Consider the following 16,799-nt stretch of genomic DNA (forward strand, 5'->3'; position numbering starts at 1 on the left):
CGCCCGGACGTGTGCACTGCACTGGAAATAGTGGCCCGTAATTTGCTCTCCCAAGAAATCCAAAGTTGCCACCATCTTGATGATTTTCTTGCTTTATTTGGGTGGCGTGAGTTGATTCGACGAAAGGAAAGTTTCAATTTATATCAATAGTCTTGAGTGAGGAGGGCGCAGTTGCACTGATGAATTGTTAAGTTGGTATTTTTTTCCAACGATTCCGTCAGTCAAAACAAAGTTTCCATCAGGAAACAAAACGTCAGAATTCCTAAGGGTACTTAAAAATATTAAGCAACTTATTAAAACAAAATTAAGACTCCTTGCAACCCAATAAAACATTTTTTTTAAACAATATGCGTAACACAGTTGTCAAATATTTGAGAGAACCCTGGTGAAGACCACATATCTGGTGGAAACGTTGGAGAAAAAAATATTTTAAATAAGCAGCACCAATTGCTCAAAACGTTGCGTTACCTTAACCTAGACCAACATAAGCAGAACGAAGCAACTTTGCAATGAAAATTAATTTGACTTTTTCTCTGTTCCACTTTTTTTTTCTTGCAGGATATTCCGCTGCACGTCGCCATGATTTCCCATCTGCTGATTGCGTGGGACCGGAAGCGCTGGCTGACGGATCCGCTCAAGGCGAGGCTGCCCGCCTTCGTGTGCAGCTGCGCTTCCTGGCTGGCCGGCATGGTCATTGCGCTTCCCTATCCGATCTACACCACCTACCTGGACCTCGGGGTAAGTCATTTCGTGGGCGTTGGAGTGGGGTGGGATTATGAGGAATTACTGGCTATTGATAAGTCACGCTTGGTTCTGGATTTAATGGCGATTTAAAAGGGCTTTCAAGAATGGGTTATAATTTTTTAACAGTGCTTTCCATGAATGACTTAACAATCACGAAAAAAAAAACAAAACAAATATAAAATTAAAATGAAACGCAAAAAAACACACACAGTCCAGACTCGATTATCCGAAGCCTCGATTATCTTAAGTTTCGATTAATCGAAGTTAAATCATTCGTAGGCTTATATGGGACTTCGGACAATCGAATCACGGCCAAAAAAATATTTTCGTTTTTTTATTTTTTCTTTCTTTTAACATCAAATTCGAGTTCTACGACCCCTTTTAGTCAAATAAGAATATTTGATTGCCTTTTAAATTAAAAATTTGCAGTTTTTTCAACATGTTATCACCGCCATTTTGGCTGCCATCTTGGATTTAAACAATCTGAAGCATTTTAGAGTAGTTTATGAGTCATACTGAAGCGCGACCATCAAAAATAAGACAACGAATTTTTTTTTCGTTTTTCGATTATCCGCAGTGAAATTTTTCCGAGGCAAATTTGTAGTTAAAAGCTGGGTGCTGAGAAGACAGAATGCGTTACGTGATTTTCGAATGCTCCCCACTACTCCAGCTGCAATACACCTGTAAACATAAACAGGTGGAAGGTTTTGTTCAAGTTTAAGCGTGACATAGTTTTTGCTGCTGAAGTGATTTGAGCAATTCTCTGAGATTTCGGTCAAAGAAGCCATTTTGCATCATTAGTTTGTCCATATAATTTTCCATACAAATTTGGCTGCTCTCCATACAAGAAGGATATATGAAAATTCAAAAATCTGTATCTTTTGAAGGAATTTTTGGATCAACTTGGTGTCTTCGGCAAAGTTGTAGGTATGGATAAGGACTCCACCAAGCTGTGGTGACCAAGTCAGTCAAAGGTCCCTGGTTCGATTCCCGTATAGTTGATAATTTGTTTTTTTCTTTGCTCCGTCAGTTGACGTCTAAGACCGTAGAAGATCCAACTCGATGATTTTGCTCTTTGTTTGGAAGGATGAACTTTTATTTTTCAAATCTAGAGTTTTTTTTGAATTGGTCCTATAAACATATGAAACAAAATAGCTTATAGGACCTTTAAAAAAATCTCTAGAAATGATCTTTGAAGGAATAATTCACTCAGAGCTGTGATCTCTGTGTCCGTAAACGGTACCACTATTCTCTCGGCTCGAGGCCATTATTCTCTAGTACGAGCGCTGCCCAGTTTTGCGTGTAGGATACGCTCTAAGCAAGCGTTGGCATAATGTGTCTAAGGTTTATAGTTTTATTCTGAAGGCAAGCAACCGGAGGCTGCTGTCGAGACCAGGGGGTAGCGAAGAATCCGCCATCTTGGAAGTTCAGTACACAAACACCGAGAGTCAGTATTATACATATTACTATGGTAACACGAAGCGTGTTAACCTGGTTGAACTCAAAAGTCCCATGCAAATGTGTAAAAGCAAACTGAAAAATGTGTAATGCCGATTCTCAGTGTACGGGCGCAATGTTTGATCGACCAAAAGAAAAAAAAACACAAAAAAGAGTAAATAGAAAAATCATTTTTTTCGATAGGAATCTCCAATAATATGATAAAAATTCAGCAGCAACACAATTCACGAGTTTTTTTTAGGAGTCTATAGTTTACATTGCGAAAAATTTGGAAATCAAAAACCCAAACATTGATTTGTTATGGGCTACCAGTGCTTTTGTTGTGGGCTCTCAATTGACAACCGTGCTAATGTTGACTGCTTTCAGTTTGCTTTGGTCGGAATAGGGTTGCCATCCCTTCGGTCGAGACAATTCTGTTCATGACATGCAATGGTGCAAAGAAGCATTTGAAAGTTGTTGTTGTGAATAAAATAACATAACAATTTAAAATTGGTACCAATGTGAAGCACTTAAAAACTTAATACCTTTGAAATTTGAACTTACTTTGTGAAAAAGAAGTTAATTAACTTTGACAATTCATTTTGAACTTCAGCATTGTTTGGCTAGAAGAACGTCACTAGCTTTGCTAAGTTTAAAATCAAGACTAACATTTCAAAAGGGCTTTAAATGCAAAATTATGCCATTTGAGTTGTTTTAATAATAATTAAAAAAAACTTAAAATTTCCGTGTTTCTTTGCCATATCGGCGATTGTGTTTTTTCTGTGACACATCTGCTATAAAAACATAAAATCTTGCTTAACATTTGCAAATTTCCATGTTCCATGCTTTTTCGGTTTTTACCTACCGAAAAATGTAATTAAATTACACAAAAAATTTAAGCCGTTTTAAATTGCATAAAATAAAATCAAATTATTTTAAAAAACCTATAACTAAAACTGCGCATGCCATAAAAAATGTGATGAATCATTTTTGATTGCAAATTTAATTTGCATCTGAAATTTTCTTTTTTATGTTTACTTTTTTTTAAAGACGCATTTTTTAGTGTACTAAAACAAAATAATCCAAAAATAAAAATTACAAATTTTGAGAATTAAACTTTAGTGATCAGTAGAGTAGAGTCAAAAATTGGGATTTTTTTTTTAATTATAAAGGCTATAAAATCACTCGAAGATGAACTTCTTTATTAGACCTCCTAGACCCATCTTCACGTATACATATCGGCCTAGAATAATGTTCTGAGAAAGTGTCTGTGTGTGTGTAATTCGAAAAAATTCCATTCAATTATCTACGGACTAGCTGAACAGATTTTGACCATTTTGGTCTTGGGGTCCCATAAGTCACTATCTTCAAATCATGATGCTTGGTTAAGGGACCATCCATAAACCACGTAAACACTAAGGGGGGGGGATGGCCATTGTTTACGATCCATTCAAAAACGTTTTTATTGTATGGACAATTGTCCAAGAGGGGGGAGGGGGGGGGGGCAATAGATTCCCAAAAAAGTGTCCACGTGGTTTATGGATGGTCCCTTAAGAACTTCAACAGGTATGCTAAAAAACGATCTAGACTATAGTACGGAAAATTGTTAAAAGGGTGCTTTTTGTATTTTGGGGTTTCTATGTAACATTATCATAAAAATCCAAAATATGACCAAAAATAGATTTTTTGACATATTGGCTCAACTTTGAGGGCAGATTCAGATTCAGTGGGCAAAATAGCATGGAAAATCATTTTGTTGGACAGTTTTCGATTTTCGTTAAGATGGTCCTATAAACTTTTCCCATGAAAATTAGACATTTTCAAATGAAGATACCTCGAGTTTAATGAAAAATGCCTCTAGGATTTTTACAGCGTTTATAGTGCTAAATCTCTTCTATCAAATGCTTAAAATTTGGCCTACAATTATTCTAGATATTTCATTATTAAATTTGCACCTTTTTACCTTAAAATGGCTGTAACTTTTGACCCTCAAGTCCAAATTGACTTGTCAAAAAACATAAATGTTCGTTTTTCAGAGCTCTAAAATTGTCTCCAACATCCCGAGCATGGGTAAATAACAAGGGAAATGCAAAATAATACCATTCAATGGTATCAATACCAAATGTTGGTTTTCGCGAGCCCTTGAAAAAATGTCTAAAGTGTAAGTTAATACCAATCTGTGGTATTATACAATAAAATAATGTCAATCTTTGTTAATTTGATGAAATAACTCTTTCAATACCAAAATGTTGGTATGCATGTGGTATTCGAACTTCGTTCTAAAATCCTTTTAATATTGAATTTGTGTTGAATCCTATTCAGTTGGAATCATGCATCCTCAAAAATCCCACGAAAAATGCCACGCTGCCTGGGCTATAGCCTTTCTCGTTCTGGTTTAGTTTGTTTCTCTTTCTTTGAATTTCCTGATATTTTTGCCTGCAGCTAAAACATGTTGATGCAGCAGCAGCTCGTTTTCAACAAGCGTTGATAGCTCAGTTGGTAAACGGGTAGCTAAAATGGTGTCTGCACCTTACCTGTCATGAGTTCGATTTCAGTATTCCTCTAGTTTTCTTTACCTGATATTTTTTGGCTCTCCAAGCAAGACTTCGTTTTCCTGCCTGTTCGAAGGATTTAAATATAGCATCAAAATTCTACCCATATCTCATTGCAATCCCATTAGCCAAATTGAATTCCCGTTGTAATTCTATAGAGAATTCTCATTGTTTTTTGTCCAACGAGATTTTTATTTACCCGGAAAGTTGTAATTTGTCTGGTATTAATTTGCCCTTGGAATGGCACGTTTTGGTATTGCTTTGGTCTTCCCCATACAGTTTTTTAGTATGATTTCATGTTATTATACCATCTATTACTGGGCAACCAAGGGCACATTTTGGTATTTGTTATTATGCCAAGTAATACCAAAATATGGTATTCCCGTGTTATTTACCCCTGCTCGGGATCGCATTTCTCTATAACTTAGCCCTGAATTGCTACGTTCAAAATACTGGTTTCGAAAGTTTGCCTTAGATGCTTTGCCTAAATTTGGTCGTAGAAGGCGTTGATTGCGAGATAAAATTTTGATGTCTTCGACAAAGTTGCTTGGATTGGCAAGCCCAACTATTTTCCAGGAGAAAAAAAAACCCCAAAAATATTCCTGAAAAGTGAGATTTTCAAAATCACTTTAAATCGTGAACCACCCTTATTTTGAACCAAACCAAAAGTTGCCTTTTTGCCTTCCTCACCTTACTGAGGAAAGGCTATAAAATCACTCGAAAAATGAACTTCTTAATTTGACAACCTAGACCCACCTTCACGTATACATATCGACTCAGAATCATGTTCTGAGCAAATGTCTGTGTGGATGTGTGTAGGTGGGTGGACAAAAAATTGTCACTCAATTATCTCCGGACTGGATGAACGGATTTTGACCGTATTTGTCTCATTCGATCCGTCTTGGGGTCCCATAGGTCTCTATTTAAAATCAGCAAGTTTAGTTAAGTACTTTAAAAGTTATGCTAAAAAAAACCATTTTGGCGTATGTCCGGAAGATTGTAAAAAGGGTGGTTTTTGCAAGAAACCCTATCATGTTATACATTTTCAGAAAGGTATTAAAAAGACCTTTCCAATGAGCCCAAAACATTGGAGATCTGACAAACCTATCAAAAGTTATTAGCACTTAAGTGTTATTTATATACTTTTTGGAGGCCGGATCTCAGATATTTCAATGAAAATGATGTCCGGGTCCATCATGCGACCCATCGTTAGTTAGATAATCGAAAGACCTTTCAAATGAGCCTGATACATCGAGGATCTGACAACCCTATCCAAAGTTATTGACACTTAAGTGATATTTATACACTTTTTGGAGGCCGGATCTCAGATATTTCAATGAAAATGATGTCCGGGTCCATCATGCGGCCCATCGTTAGTTAGATAATCGAAATATCTTTCCAATGAGCCTAAAACATTGAAGATCTGACAACCCTATCAAAAGTTATTAGCACTTAAGTGTTATTTATACACTTTTTGGAGGCCGGATCTCAGATATTTCAATGAAAATGATGTCCGGGTCCATCATGCGACCCATCGTTAGTTAGATAATCGAAAGACCTTTCAAATGTGCCTAATACATCGAGGATCTGACAACCCTATCAAAAGTTATTGACACTTAAGTGATATTTATACACTTTTGGAGGCCGGATCTCAGATATTTCAATAAAAATTTTGTCCGGGTCCTTCATGCGACCTGTCGTTAGTTAGATAATCAAAAGACCTTTCAAATGAGCCTAAAACATCGAGGATCTGACAACCCTTTCAAAAGTTAATAGCACTTAAGTGTTATTTATACACTTTTTAGAGGTCGGATTTCAGATATTGTGATAAAAATATTGTCTGAATCTTCCATGCGAACTATCGTTGGATAGATTTTTTTTGTCAGGCCTTGCCGATGAGCTAGAAATATTGAAGGTCTGCGAACCCTATCAAAAGAAATGAGTAATAAAGTTGATTTGTTAAACATGTTAAGGGGGAATGTTGCAATATTTATGAACTCATAAATGTGAGGAAGGCACCAACCACCTAAAGGTGGATTAAGTAACGTTTTTCCATTTGCAACAGCTTAGAACTTCACCATTTTTCGGAAAATCCATTTTCGACTTAATTTTGCGATCTGGACCACTGTGCATTGAAGATCTGATAACCCTATCGAATGTTTTGAGCACTAAAGTGTGTGAAATAATTTAGGAGAGTCATACTAGCAAGTCTACGTTTCATGTCAGGGTTGCCAGATTTTCATCAACCCTTTCTGACCTGTAACTATTTAAACTATTTAAATTTCATACAACATCTAAATAAGCAAAATTAAGTTGATTTTGTGATCTAAGGCTGCAGTTAAAATTTCAAATTAATTAATTTGAAACATGACATTTTACTGGAACCAATTTTCATTACTTGCCAACACCAACCTCGACTCAACTCAAATTATGCCTGGAAATGGCCTGAAGGTGTAACTCATCGGGAGATTGATTCAATTTCCTTAATTTGCATTCTTGGCGGGGCGGGCATGAAATGGATGGAAAAGACGCCGTCTATCACGGGCTTGTCTAGTTAACGATGAGCGCGAGTTGATTATCTCGAAGGTGTGCACAATTTCCACAGCATTGTTCAGCTCGGAGTGGTAATTGTAATGATTTTGATTTAATTAAACTTTCGGCGAAAGGACTGCACGTGGCGCGGTTGAACCGAGATTTTGGGGTTTAGTTTCTGGGATGAGCGAAATATTTCAGTTATCAAAGTGGAAATTTAGCTACGGAACTAAACTAGCTATTTCGGTCGAACAGGCTTAGTGTTTCATTCAAGATGAAGCTGCTGTCTTGACGAAGAAGCACTCTTCCGGGAAATGAGGTTGGAAAAGGTTGAATTACAATGCTGAATGGATTTCCTCTTGGACACCTACCTTGAAATTTCCTGAAATTTTAAAATTACAAAAACCAATTAAAAAGTAAAAATCTTGTAGACGTAGAAAAAATCTAAAAGTTATTCTATTTTAAAAATTGTCACCTGTCAGAGTGTGGCGACAACAGTTGATAACCTATGATTAGGGTTTGCCAGCTCAGCCCCCGCAGAAAAAAGGGAGAAGGTAAATCTGATGACAGTCATTCCTTTTTCCACCTTCAAAATGGCCCCCCAAAATGGATGTGACCATAATTGATTGAGATGCTGATGTTGGTCCTTTTTTGTTGTCCCTTTTCATTCACAAAGACATGGCACGGCGGCGGTGATCAAGTGATTTGGATTACGTGATAAATTGAGTCATTTCGCGTAGGAAAACGAACGAAACAGGAAGTGGAGGAGGGGGGCCAGCCATTAAAGACGTGATGATGGGGCGGTTTTATGGGAAAATGTAGGGCGTTTTACAGCTGGTCTCCGTGGGGGAATTGGCGGAAGGTAAAAATGGGAGGGAATTTAAGAAAAATGGTTTTGGACTTTAAGAAGTTGGTTTGATGATTAGAAATTGAAGATCTACAAACCATAAAAAAACAACATTGAAATTGAATAACACACAACAACAAAAAACAAACAACAAACAACAAACAACAAACAACAAACAACAAACAACAAACAACAAACAACAAACAACAAACAACAAACAACAAACAACAAACAACAAACAACAAACAACAAACAACAAACAACAAACAACAAACAACAAACAACAAACAACAAACAACAAACAACAAACAACAAACAACAAGAACAACAAGAACAACAAGAACAACAAGAACAACAAGAACAACAAGAACAACAAGAACAACAAGAACAACAAGAACAACAAGAACAACAAGAACAACAAGAACAACAAGAACAACAAGAACAACAAGAACAACAAGAACAACAAGAACAACAAGAACAACAAGAACAACAAGAACAACAAGAACAACAAGAACAACAAGAACAACAAGAACAACAAGAACAACAAGAACAACAAGAACAACAAGAACAACAAGAACAACAAGAACAACAAGAACAACAAGAACAACAAGAACAACAAGAACAACAAGAACAACAAGAACAACAAGAACAACAAGAACAACAAGAACAACATAAAACTGAACATTTTAAAGAAAACTAAAAAGTTTTAAAACTCAAACCTAAAATAATTGTTTAGTTAGCAAAAATTAAAGCAAACAAAAAATTCTGTAGAAATAAAGACCAAAACCCTAACAAATAGGTTCTTGAGATCAATTACGAGGCTCGTCAGCTCATGGCAGCTCAATTATATTCCATGCTTCGACCGATTAATGGCCAATCCTACACAGTGAGGCGATGTGTACGTCCATAAATTACGAGCTGCCATCAAGGGCGTCGAGTATCGTCCTGGAAAAGAGTTTGCTAATTAAGATAAATGACCGATTTTGTTGAGTAGTTTTTCGCAGTTGTGTTATGGGACGGAACCTTCTGAAGGTCACCGATGTTCTTCATGTAAACAAACTCAGATTTTGAGTTAATTTATAAAAAAAACCTTTTTTCAATTTGAAAAGTAATAATCTTTAACCCTCTACAACTCAACCCCGCCTTTAGACGGGCTTCGATTTAAAAAAATCGGCAAAAAAACATTTTTCAACCAATTTTTGATCTTTGAAAAGCATTGGAAAGAAGAACTTTTAAAATTATAGAAAATTTATGGGTTGGAAGCTTTACTTGTTTTTGCTAACATTTCCTATATTTTAAGTGCAAAGAAGTATGCAGTAATTTTTCTAGTTTCCCAAACTATGCCTCTACGCATTTTTTTTACAATTTAAATGATAATGGTGCCATTTTATAGCAGAAAATGTGAAAAACAAGCAAAAAATTGAAAAAGTGACTGTAAAAACATGAAAAAATTAGATAGGCAAAATGTAATGATAGGAGGTGGTAGAATAGGCAAAATACTACCAAAAACAAACATAAACTAAACAAGATAAATGCTAATTAAAATACTAAAAATGAAACATGAAAAACATAAAACAAGAGAAATTAAGTTTTTCGTAGAACAAATGTTGCTCAAAATTACCTCCTGAACACGGGAAAATAAAAAAAAATCGAAAAAATTTTGGGCAGTAGAGGGTTAACTTGAAAAATCAATTAAATTTTTACATCTTGGATTGTTGTTTGTTTTTGTCACAATAAATATGTTATATGACCTTTAAAAAATTAAAGCTTAAATGTGTAATTTTACTTATTGCACATAAATTGAAGTGAAATTACATCGAAATAGAGGTAATATTTAAACTCTTTCTGCTGCGTAAATATTGCTCTCTTGCAAACTGCCATATCCTGCAACACAAAACCAAACGTTAAATCTTCGTTTCAGCATGCATATTGTAAACAGCCGCTGTTTAAAATGAGCACCGAGCATGTTCCCGTTTTGTTTCATATTTCAGCAAACAAGCCCGCTATGAAAGCATGTCGACGAGGACCCGGTTCCGTTTTCCGGGCACTAATCCTGGAAAATTCATTTCTGTTTCGTGCCTCAAAAGAATGGGTGAAAGGCGGTGTGGAAGGGTGAAAAACTCAAACGGAACGGATTTTCTTATCATCGTTTCTTGCAGCCAGCCAGCAGTCAGCACCAGAAGGGACATTCAACGAGAAAAGAAACTTTCTCCACTCATTTCCACCATTTTCCACTCGGTATACTATTTATTGTCTGGGTAGGATTGTCTGGTGGTTTTGTGGACAGGTGGAGACTTGCTGGAGTCTCGAATGGCAACTAGCCCAAAGGTTTAGTGTGATTGTGGACAGGATTAAAAAGGAAGGTTTCTTTGAAACCGTCATAGCGATCGAACCATACATTTTTTGCCTTTCTTACAAAAGAAAGGTTTAAGGTTTGCTTTTGGAAAAACGCTTTTCTCAGAAATCTTAAAAAATTCGTGCACGGCGAGGAATCGTCCCAGAAAAAAATCCTATTACTAAATTGAAGGTTTGGATGCGCTCTTTCGATTGAATTTTGGCCCGAAACCCGGAACTCAAAGTCTGATTTTTGAGAGCTCTTTTCTGAAATACTTGAGCGATGTCTGTATCCGCTCTTAAAAATTTGTGTCTTCCATCATTGGAAAACCGCTCGTAAAACCCACAATTTTTATAAGTCAGATTTGTAGCCGTGGGGTCGGAGACGAACATTTTATTTTTCGATTCACAATTTTCGACCAATAAATGTGGTCAAAGGCATTTTTAAAGGTATTTTTTGGACAATTTTACAGATAACACTATTAAATTAAAAGAATTCAGTTTCAAACAAAAATCCATTGGAAAACATGCGCCATAAACTGCTTGGGCCCAAAATTTGAAGCTTTTCCAAAATGTATTTCCAGAGATATATTAGTGTTTTACGTATTATTTTTATCTTATTTTTCCTATTAAATTTTTGGTTTTATACAGAATCATATACTGAACATCAAATTCAAAGTCCCACAAGTCGTCAAGTCGAAGCATAAACGCCAGCACATTTACGCTTGCGCGTTTTACGCTGCGCGTGAAAGTGTTCTTTCTGGCTTCTCATAATAGATCGACAAAGTGCAATATCGATACATATTTTTTAAAGTTAATCATAGACTAACATTAAAGACTGAGTACCCTTTATTTTTTTCTAATAATGTCAATCCAATATGTTTTTCTTAATTAAATATAATTATCTTGCGACCCATAATGTACCTCTGAAATTAAAAAAATGGCATTCGAGGTTTAGCCTAAAAAGATTCGAAGCTTTAGGTCAAATTCTCACTGGGTGGTATCATTATGTTTCTGAAAAATTAATTGCACCAATATATTTGTCGGAGTTTCATCATTTTGTAAGAAAGGCTCTATTTCACCTCTGGTGATATTAAATCGGGTTTTTTTTAAATGTGAATTTCTTTGGGACTGGAACCCGTGGCCTCTCACCCAGTCGGGCTGAGTTTAATCCCAGAAGGTCCCGGTTGCATTTTTCGAGACGAGATTTGTCGGGAAGTAAATGTTGGCCCCGGTCTAACCTAGAGGTTAGGTCGATAGCTCAGTCCAGGTGTAGGAGTCGTCTTCCTGGGTCCTGCCGCGGTGGATTCGCCTTGTATGCAGTTGGACTCCCAATCCAAAGGTCGACAGTTCGAATCCCGGGGAGGATGGAAACTAAGGTGTAAAAAGAGGTTTGCAATTGCCTCAACAATCAAGCCTTCGGACACCTAGTTTTGAGTAGGAATCTCGCAATCGAGAAAGCCAAGGCAATGCTGTTGAGCGAATAATTAGATTTTTTGATTTTGTGAAAAAAAAAACATTCCTGCTTTTTTTAGGAATCTGTAAGTCTGAAGCATTTAAAGCTGGGAATAGCTCTTACTAATATGATGGCCAACAAAAATTATGATAAGGTTTTGCACCTATTCTCGTCACTTTTGCAGTTTGCTGCTTTTCAACAATATTTTCAGTTATATTGACAGTGCAGAGTTGCTTGCTCACTTTTTTTAACTTTTTAGGCTGGTACTTGTTTTACGAGTTTTTTTTTCAAGAGGAAACAAAATAGTTTTAAAAAAGTTCTAATTTTCAAAGAATATTTAAGTGCAATCAACTGAAATCAATTTAAAATGCATTCCCTTGCGTTTAAAATCAATTTTAGCATGTTTGGTTTACTTTAAAATCCATTGAATTTGTAGAATTTTTGATGTACAAAACCGCAAAAAGTTTTTCTAGCAAAATATGTTTTCGTCAAATTTTACATTTTCTGGAAACTAATGATTGCATATCAACTGTCCGGGTGTATAATGCATTTTCCAATGATTTTTTTTATTGAAATGTTGAAATTCTGGCATTAAATTTCAATTATTACATTTTTTAAATTTTTATTCACTTTTATTCACTAAAGTGGTCATAACTTGAGACAGGGTTGCCAGATCTTCAATGTTTTGGACTCGTGTGAAAGGTCTTTTGATTACCTATGCGATGTCAAATGAGACTGGTTTGATCAAAATTGGTTCAGCCAGTGCTGAGAAAACTGAGTTACGATTTTGGTCACCCACTAATTTCATTAGTCTTCATTTGCATAAAAACGCAATTTCTGATGGCAATTCCAGCATGTGCACAGCATGAAAACAGCATGGAAAAAAAATCAAAGGTGCTTCGATTTGGTTCAAAATTTTTCTGGGAGTTCCCTAGCCGAAATAATTAGTCTCGTATTTTTTTCGTCGGTTTTCGCAAAAAATTACTTAAAGAAAAATATCTCCCCGCAAATGAGAGGTGATAAGTCAGCCTTTCAAAGAAAAATGGTAAGAAGTTTCAAAATCTAGTCTAACATATGAAAGTTTTAAAAGCCGTTATGACGGTGTCTGGACCAAACTCCAAAAATCAAGTCATCGCGTGGTAGGTAAATTCTGCAACTGCAAGCTTAAACAATCGTTATCTCAAAAGATTTAAATTGGCCCAACATGAGAAAAAAAATATTTTTATGTAAAATCGTCTGTTAAGTTTTCAATTGCGTCTGTAAATTGCATGTGAAGTTTTCAATTGCGCAAAATGCATCAACGTTTGATACCAATCGGAAATCTGATGACGCCATTCAATTCAGCGTTCAATTTCCATTCAAAACAAGCATTCGAGATTCGTGCCGTAATCAAGGGCGAATCGGGACTACAGTCTGAATAGGGACAGCAGTGTTTAGAGCACTTACAGGTTTTAAATTTGGAAATGGGTGTATACATTTTGTTGGTCTGAGTCTGTTCTATCCGAAACCAACCAGAAAAATCAAAATATTGTGCTCCAACATGGTTAAAACTGCTGTCCCAATTCGCCCCATGTGTCCCGATTGACCCCAGTTTACGGTGCTATCTTTTTTGTTTCAATGATAGTGGCGAAAATTGCAGAAATTTAGGGCCGTCTCAAAAAAGAAGGGGTGCTCCAAATTGGCTCAAAATCGGGATTTTTAAATGTTTTGATAGTATCAATTGCACCACAAATATGAGCTTGATCATAGTAAGTCAATTTCGAGTGTTGTGTCAGTTGGCGCGAATTGACCCATACTTATGGTGATCATTACTTCTGCTGTCCACAAAATTTCTTTGCAAAACATTAATCCGAACCAGGATCTGAACAATTTCAATTAATCCCGGGATTTTCCTTGAAATTAGTTACTCCGGAAAATTGGGCTCTCAACTCAACTCAACAAGGAGAAACAATCCGTTAAGAATCGCTCAGAAGAACTTAAGGAAGCAGAAACAAAAATGCGATATCTGCGTCCAAACGAGACGAGCGCTACTAATTCTCCCGTTTGAACACAGTTTGGGTGGGATGTTTTTCTGAGTGGGAGTAACTAAATTCCAACATCATCACCAGCGAAGTTCTGTGTGAATTATGGCGGTTATTTTTCACCAGAAGCAAGGAAAGTTTCATCAAGTTGTAGCAGCATTTGATGGCTGATTAAGTCTTGGCTCCAGGGTAAATGTTTCTTTATTTTGACAAAATTGTAGATTTGCGATCAGAACGTGACAAAAAATCATGTTTAAATTGTGTCACTTTACTCTATCCACTGTCAGTTGGTGAAAGTGGCTGAATAAATTAATATATTATCGTGTACCAACAACGTTCTGGGGGTGACGCGGCAGCCGTGCTGACATTTTGCCAACGGCAGTTTCACCGAAAGTCAAGAAGACAAAAGTCTATAGTAGTCGTCTGAATTTAATGAAGTGAGCGAGAAAAACGATTGAATTATTCAGCAATAGATCTTATAATTTCTACTGAATTCCATTTGAGCAAGGCAATAAATTTGTTCTTCAAAGATGAAAATTTCCTTTGTACCCTTAAAAATGTCCGTCCTTCCCGTCTTTCAAATTCCTAAATTAAAAAAAATGTCTTGTGCGAAAATGATCGGTTTTGGTCCATAACAAAGGATTTCCGAGATTTTAGTTTCCCTAGAATTCAATTTTCATCGGTGAACTGTACTCGCAATACACTGGAAAGCGTCAAGCACGTCCGGAGTGCAAGCGTTGTTGACGCGCTGATTAATTTTCGAGGAACAATTTATTTTCCCCAAACTGTAGAGAGCTTGCTTTTCCCAACGAATGACCCGTTTTTCAACTGATTCCCCGAAACCACAGTTACCACGCGAAATCGCGAGCTGTCCCTAATTTTAGTTGCGTACTTTCCCATCTGTGGGATTCCGAGAAGTCAATCGAATGTGAATTTCAACTGTGTGTTTGTGATTTACCACTCCGGTTGGACACTGTCCAAATGTGGGTAACGAATCGTTTCGTGGAAATGGAATGGAAATGGTGCAATTCGGTGCAGTATTTGTCACATTCGGGGAAAACTGGTCTTTGTTGCAGTAGAGGACTAGAATTAAATTTAAAATTTCATATGAATTCAAAGCACCCTACAGCCATTGCACTATTTAAGGCTTTTATGCGAACTCGTGGTTTATGCATTTTACGGAGTACACCAATTTTAAAACAGTGTTGAACGAAGCATTTTGAGCTCAGAAAAAAAATCCTGGTCCCAATGAAAAAAACAATATTTAAGCCGTTGAGTACTTTATAAAGTTTATGTCGAGGAAATTGGCTAATGGCTTAGTGCATCACCAGCGCTGGTGGCAAACATCGAAGCAAATCAAATTTGTTCCCGACGTCGACGCGGTACCTGTTGCGGTAGCAAATTTGCTCTCAGTTCTTCGGGATTTCATTTGCTAATTGGTATTCAGCCTGTTTGCTACCGAATCAATTGGAATTATGCACGGAAAAAATGAAAAAAAAATAAAAAATTTAAAAAAAAAATTAATTAAAAAAAAATTAAAAAAATTTAAGAATTTAAAAACTTGAAAAAAATAAAAATGAAAAAAAATAAAAAATTAAAACAAAATTGAAAAATTTAAAAAATAACAAAATAAAAATAAAAAATTAAAAAAAACCTAAAATGTTTAAAAAAAATCAAAATTAAAAAAAAAATCATATTTAAAAAGAAAAGAAAATTTAAAAAAAGAATTGAAAAAATTTATTTTTTTTAAAAGAAATTAGGCCGTTGCAAATATTTTTTGAAGTTTATGTCCCTCGACTCTGGTCGAGGTCGAGGGGGGGGGGGGGGTGCCTGATTTTCAGACCAATTTTGAAGGGGGAGGCGGAATAAACCTTGAAAAATATTTGCAACGGCCTTAAAGAATTTAAAAAACTTAAAAAAAATCAAAAAAATATAAAAATTGAAAAAATTTAAAATTTAAAAGAAAATTAAAAAATTTAAGAATTAATAAAATTTAAGAAAAATTAAAAAAAAACATTAAAAAACAACTTCAAAAATTTAAAATTTCAAAAAAAAATTAAAATAAACACAGCAGAAAATTTAAAAAAAGAATAAAAAAAATATTTTTTTTTAAATTAAAATGTCTTAAAAAATTAAATATTAAAGAAAAATAAAAATCTGAAAAATTTAATAAAATTAAAAATTTCAAGATTAAAAAAAAATTGAAAATTTGAACATAAAATCTAGAAAATAAAAAAAATATAAATTTTATTCTAAAAAAATTGAATAATTTAAAAAAATTTAACGTAGAGAAACTCGTAAAAAATAAAAGGTTGAAATAATTTATAAAATTGACAAAAATATAAATTTAAAAACTAAAATCTAGGTGTTTTTTATAATGTCCTATAATCAAATGTAAACATTTGGTGTAACCCGCTTATTCCGATGGAGTTTTGAGAGGGACATACTCAATGTTTGCATTTGTTTATAGAGCAATTCCATGTCAAATAGGCAATCAGTTGTACCCGACCCTCTCCGATTTCAATGAAACTTTGTAGACATGTTATCCTAGGCATATATAAGCCATTTTTGTGTATATGGAGTCAGTTACACTCGATAATGACATTTGAGAAGGGCGTAAGTGTTTTAAATATTTTTTTGCAATTCCGTCGTGAAACTACTTACTTTTCCTGTCATTCTTGAACGACGAAATAGCCTACTTTTCTGTACCAAAAATAACAGAATCGAATAGCAACACTTTTCAAAATAAATGCTGAAAAGTTCTACTTTCAAAATAAAATGCTGAAAAGTTCTACTTTTCAGCACTGAAATGGGTGCTGAAAAGTTGAACTTTTCAGCACTTGTTTCGAAAAGTAACACTTTTCAACATTTTTTTA

The 16,799-nt window shown here is 35.3% G+C and overlaps 1 protein-coding gene across 1 annotated transcript in view; it reads left to right on the forward strand.

Annotated features, from left to right (window-relative positions):
* The window catches only part of LOC120419264 (G-protein coupled receptor moody), a 278,652-nt gene that overhangs the window by 95,856 nt on the left and 165,997 nt on the right, over window positions 1-16,799 (forward strand). The window contains exon 3 of the mRNA XM_052708632.1: window positions 559-738. Coding sequence (XP_052564592.1) covers window positions 559-738 — 180 coding nt within the window. The remainder of the gene's footprint in view (window positions 1-558; window positions 739-16,799) is intronic.

The sequence above is a fragment of the Culex pipiens genome, chromosome 1 (genome assembly GCF_016801865.2).
Source record: "Culex pipiens pallens isolate TS chromosome 1, TS_CPP_V2, whole genome shotgun sequence".
In the NCBI taxonomy this organism is placed as follows: Eukaryota; Metazoa; Arthropoda; class Insecta; order Diptera; family Culicidae; genus Culex; species Culex pipiens.